Genomic DNA, 4,575 nt, shown 5'->3' on the forward strand with positions numbered 1-4,575 from the left:
GCAGATAAGACTTTTCTCATTTATAATCCTGATGCAGATTCTTATTAAAATAAGTTCAAAAACAAAGCTTTAACGAAATAAATGCCTATCGAGGTTCTAGAATTTCAATAAGTTCACCGACAGATTAAACAAAATTAAACTTCCAGGAATAGATATGGCTCACCGTGATCAGAACAGATATAAAATGCAATATTCATTATTTAGTCTCCTCTCACTTTATATAAGCATTATCTTTTATGAACAGAATATAATCGACACCGGTGAGGGAGCCTTCGAGGGTGCTCGTTCATCCAGGGTTGGTCAGGTAGATGGAAACTTCGGCTACAGGGACCCTGAAGGCAACAATATTCACCTCCAGTATGTAGCTGATGAGGGTGGATTCCAGCCCAAGGGTGCCCATCTCCCTGTCCCGCATCCTGACTTTGCTCGTGCCCACGCTGAGGCTCGTGCTCGCCCTTCATTCACCGACCCCCTTGCTGATCCAAACGCCGATGCCTCATATGGCTTCCAGTTCGCTGGAGAAGGTCAGACACGTAGCGAACAAAGTGATTCAAACGGTAATGTGCGTGGCTCTTACACTTACACTGACGAAGAAGGTCGCACACGAACCTACACTTACACAGCCGGTCGTGGCACTGGTTTTGTTGTCGAGGGTGACGATCTACCGCAGGCACCAGAAGATCCTGCGTCCACTCCAGCAGCGACCAGACTCTCCTCTTTTCCTGCAGCATTCCCTTCTTCTAGTTTGCGACCTACTTCTCCAGCATCCTCTGCCGCCTTCAGAGCATCTACAGCTTCAGGAGCTCCATCTCGTCCCTTCAGCACACCTTCAGGCACCCCAGCAGGGCCCGTGTCTTTCCAAAGAAGTACTGGAAGCTCAGATCCTTCTTATTCTTTTTCCTTCGACGCTGGTGATCACTCACGTTCTGAGTCTGCTGACGCTAACCTCAATGTTGATGGAAAATTTTCTTTCGTGGCTGACGACGGTGTCAGACGCAGTGTCACTTACGAAGCTGGAAGTGACACGGGATTCCTGGCTCGAGGCGATCACCTTCCACGAGCACCACAGTCACACTCCGGGTCTCAAACGACATCATCTGCATTTTCATCATCACAAACCCCTTACCGCAGTCCATCAGCGTCCCTACCTTCTTCCGTCTCTAGCACCCCAACTTTCTCTCGCTCACCATCTGCTCCACGTCTTCCCGGCTTCACAAGCTCACAAACTCAGTACAGCTCCCCGTCCTCACGTCCGTCAGCACGCCCATACACAGGTCAGTTCGAACCTGCCAATACTCGCAGCCAACAGTCACCTGACGGAAGTTATTCATTTGCTTACGAAACGTCCAGTCACTCACGAGCAGAATCAGGTGACAGAGACAACAACGTGGTGGGAAACTTCGACTTTGTTGCTGATGATGGACAGCGACGAGCTATTGAATATGAAGCTGGGTCCCGTACAGGATTTATTGCTAAGGGTGATCACATTCCTGTAGGACCCGCGGTTCCAGGAGCACCCTCCGGTCAACCAACAGGTAGAATCGTCCCTGTTCAAGAGGTCCCCTTCGTCGACCCTCTAGCTGGCTCCAACGCTGATGCCTCCTATAACTTCGCCTTTGACTCGGAGCAATATTCACGCTCAGAGAGCGCAGACGCCGACGGCAATGTCCGTGGCACTTACACAGTGGTAGACGATGACGGCACTCGACGCACTCACCGATTCCGGGCAGGTGAGGGCATCGGCTTTGAAACTGAGGAAGTGTCAACTTCACGTGGTCCTCCTCCATCTCGCTCTCCATCATCTGCCACCTTCCGCAGCCCAGCGGCCCCCGGCACAGCGGTGTCATCTTCTACTTCCTTCACTGCACAACCTCAAGGCAGTTTCCCGTCTCCCTCCACTAGAACTGCCTCAACAAGGTCCTCATCATCTTCCTTCTCGCCATCGGCAACAGGCACCAGGCCGGACGCCTCTAACTTCCAGCTTCGCCAGTACGATGCCTCAGAGAACCGTGGTAAATATGGTTATGTACTGACATTTGACAATTAACTAAAACAATACAAAAGGCTTACCGCTGCTTCTTCTGATTTAAGAAGAAATTTGTGAAAACATCTCACACTTAAAACAAGTTAATTACAAACTGTTATCTGCCAATGCCTATAAAGTTATATCTGTACATATATATATTTACGAATGAACAAGTTGCATTACAAAAAATACAAAAAAATATGGACTACGAGGTATAATGTCATACTTCATGTAACATTTGTTGTCCCTTTAATCGCGCAGTAAAAATCTATAATAAAAAATAAATGTTTATATGTGCATTACTGTCCCCCAAAAATTATGAATTATCAGAGGCAGTAAACATGCCTGTTTGAGGTCCTGTCAGGGTAGACCAGCTTTGGACCATGGCAGTAAGTATGGATATGAGTCTCCCCTTTTATCTTCTAAATGCCACATTATGTCTAAGAATTAAAATATAATAAAGAGGTAAACACCTTATACATTTTTACTCTATCCTTTACTTATAAAAATAATAATTTACTTCGTATTTGAGGAGTCTGAGAACAAAGGCAGTCATATTACTTGAATTTGTATATTTACAGCAAACAGCTCAAACAATTTCTTTATCTCACTGTAAGGCGAAGGCTGCTTGAATAAACTTTATTTTATCTACTTTATAATCTTTGTAATCTTGCATAAATCCAGCCCACTTATGCAGACTGTGATACCAATAATGATAAAAGATTAGCGTGCATCACACTCCTGTCACTTAACCCCGTCTCGTCGTGCGTTGTTCTCAGTTAACAAGTCATCGTGGTATATGATAACTGTTAACCCTCCAGTGCGATGACCTGTTTCCTAGAATATATGATATTGCGCTAAGGCATTATTGTCATCGTAGTCAAGAGGTTAAGTTATCGTTCTCAAAGCGTTAAGTCATCTAACTGATGCGATTAAAATATCATACTGGAGATGTTACTTATCGCACTGAAGGGATAAAGTCATTGCGGTCACGGCGTTAAGTCATCATACTACAGGAGATAGGTCATCATACTGAAGAGGTTAAGTCTTCGTACTACAGGAGATAGGTCATCATACTGAAGAGGTTAAGTCTTCGTTCTACAGGAGATAGGTCATCATACTGAAGAGGTTAAGTCTTCGTACTACAGGAGATAGGTCATCATACTGAAGAGGTTAAGTCTTCGTACTACAGGAGATAGGTCATCATACTGAAGAGGTTAAGTCTTCGTACTGAGATAGGTCATCATACTGAAGAGGTTAAGTCTTCGTACTACAGGATAGGTCATCATGCTGGAAGAGGTTAAGTCATCATACTGGGGAGATAGGTCATCATACTGAAGAGGTTAAGTCTTCGTACTACAGGAGATAGGTCATCATACTGAAGAGGTTAAGTTATCATACTACAGGAGATAGGTCATCATACTGAAGAGGTTAAGTCTTCGTACTACAGGAGATAGGTCATCATACTGAAGAGGTTAAGTCTTCGTACTACAGGAGATAGGTCATCATACTGAAGAGGTTAAGTCATCATACTACAGGAGATAGGTCATCATACCGAAGAGTTTAAGTCTTAGTACTACAGGAGATAGGTCATCATACTGAAGAGGTTAAGTCATCATACTACAGGAGATAGGTCATCATACTGAAGAGGTTAAGTCTTCGTACTACAGGAGATAGGTCATCATACTGAAGAGGTTAAGTCTTCGTACTACAGGAGATAGGTCATCATACTGAAGAGGTTAAGTCATCATACTACAGGAGATAGGTCATCATACCGAAGAGGTTAAGTCTTAGTACTACTGGAGATAGGTCATCATACCGAAGAGGTTAAGTCTTCGTACTACAGAAGATAGGTCATCATACTGAAGAGGTTAAGTCTTCGTACTACAGGAGATAGGTCATCATACTGAAGAGGTTAAGTCTTCGTACTACAGGAGATAGGTCATCATACTGAAGAGGTTAAGTCATCATACTACAGGAGATAGGTCACCATACTGAAGAAGTTAAGACTTTGTACTACAGGAGATAGGTCATCATACTGAAGAGGATAATTCATCATACTACAGGAGATAGGTCACCATACTGAAGAGGTTAAGTCTTCGTACTACAGGAGATAGGTCATCATACTGAAGAGGGTAAGTCTTCGTACTACAGGAGATAGGTCATCATACTGAAGAGGTTAAGTCATCATACTACAGGAGATAGGTCACCATACTGAAGAGGTTAAGACTTTGTACTACAGGAGATAGGTCATCATGCTGAAGAGGTTAAGTCATCATACTACAGGAGATAGGTCGTCATACTATAGAGGTTAAGACTTTGTACTACAGGAGATAGGTCATCATACTGAAGAGGTTAAGTCATCATACTACAGGAGATAGGTCATCATACTGAAGAGGTTAAGACTTTGTACTACAGGAGATAGGTCATCATGCTGAAGAGGTTAAGTCTTCGTACTACAGGAGATAGGTCATCATGCTGAAGAGGTTAAGTCTTCGTACTACAGGAGATGGGTCATCATACTGAAGAGGTTAAGTCATCATACTACA

At 43.8% G+C, this 4,575-nt stretch overlaps 1 protein-coding gene across 1 annotated transcript; it reads left to right on the forward strand.

The window, feature by feature from the left end:
- Positions 1-244: 244 nt before the first annotated feature.
- Positions 245-2,315, forward strand: LOC121877639 (DNA-directed RNA polymerase II subunit RPB1-like; the record flags this gene model as incomplete). Its single annotated transcript, XM_042383447.1, has 1 exon — positions 245-2,315. A coding segment is annotated over one exon (1,803 nt), but the record flags the coding sequence as incomplete, so codon positions are not given.
- Positions 2,316-4,575: the final 2,260 nt, after the last annotated feature.

This window comes from Homarus americanus, unplaced genomic scaffold, assembly GCF_018991925.1.
Source record: "Homarus americanus isolate GMGI-L3 unplaced genomic scaffold, GMGI_Hamer_2.0 scaffold39864, whole genome shotgun sequence".
NCBI lineage: Eukaryota > Metazoa > Arthropoda > Malacostraca > Decapoda > Nephropidae > Homarus > Homarus americanus.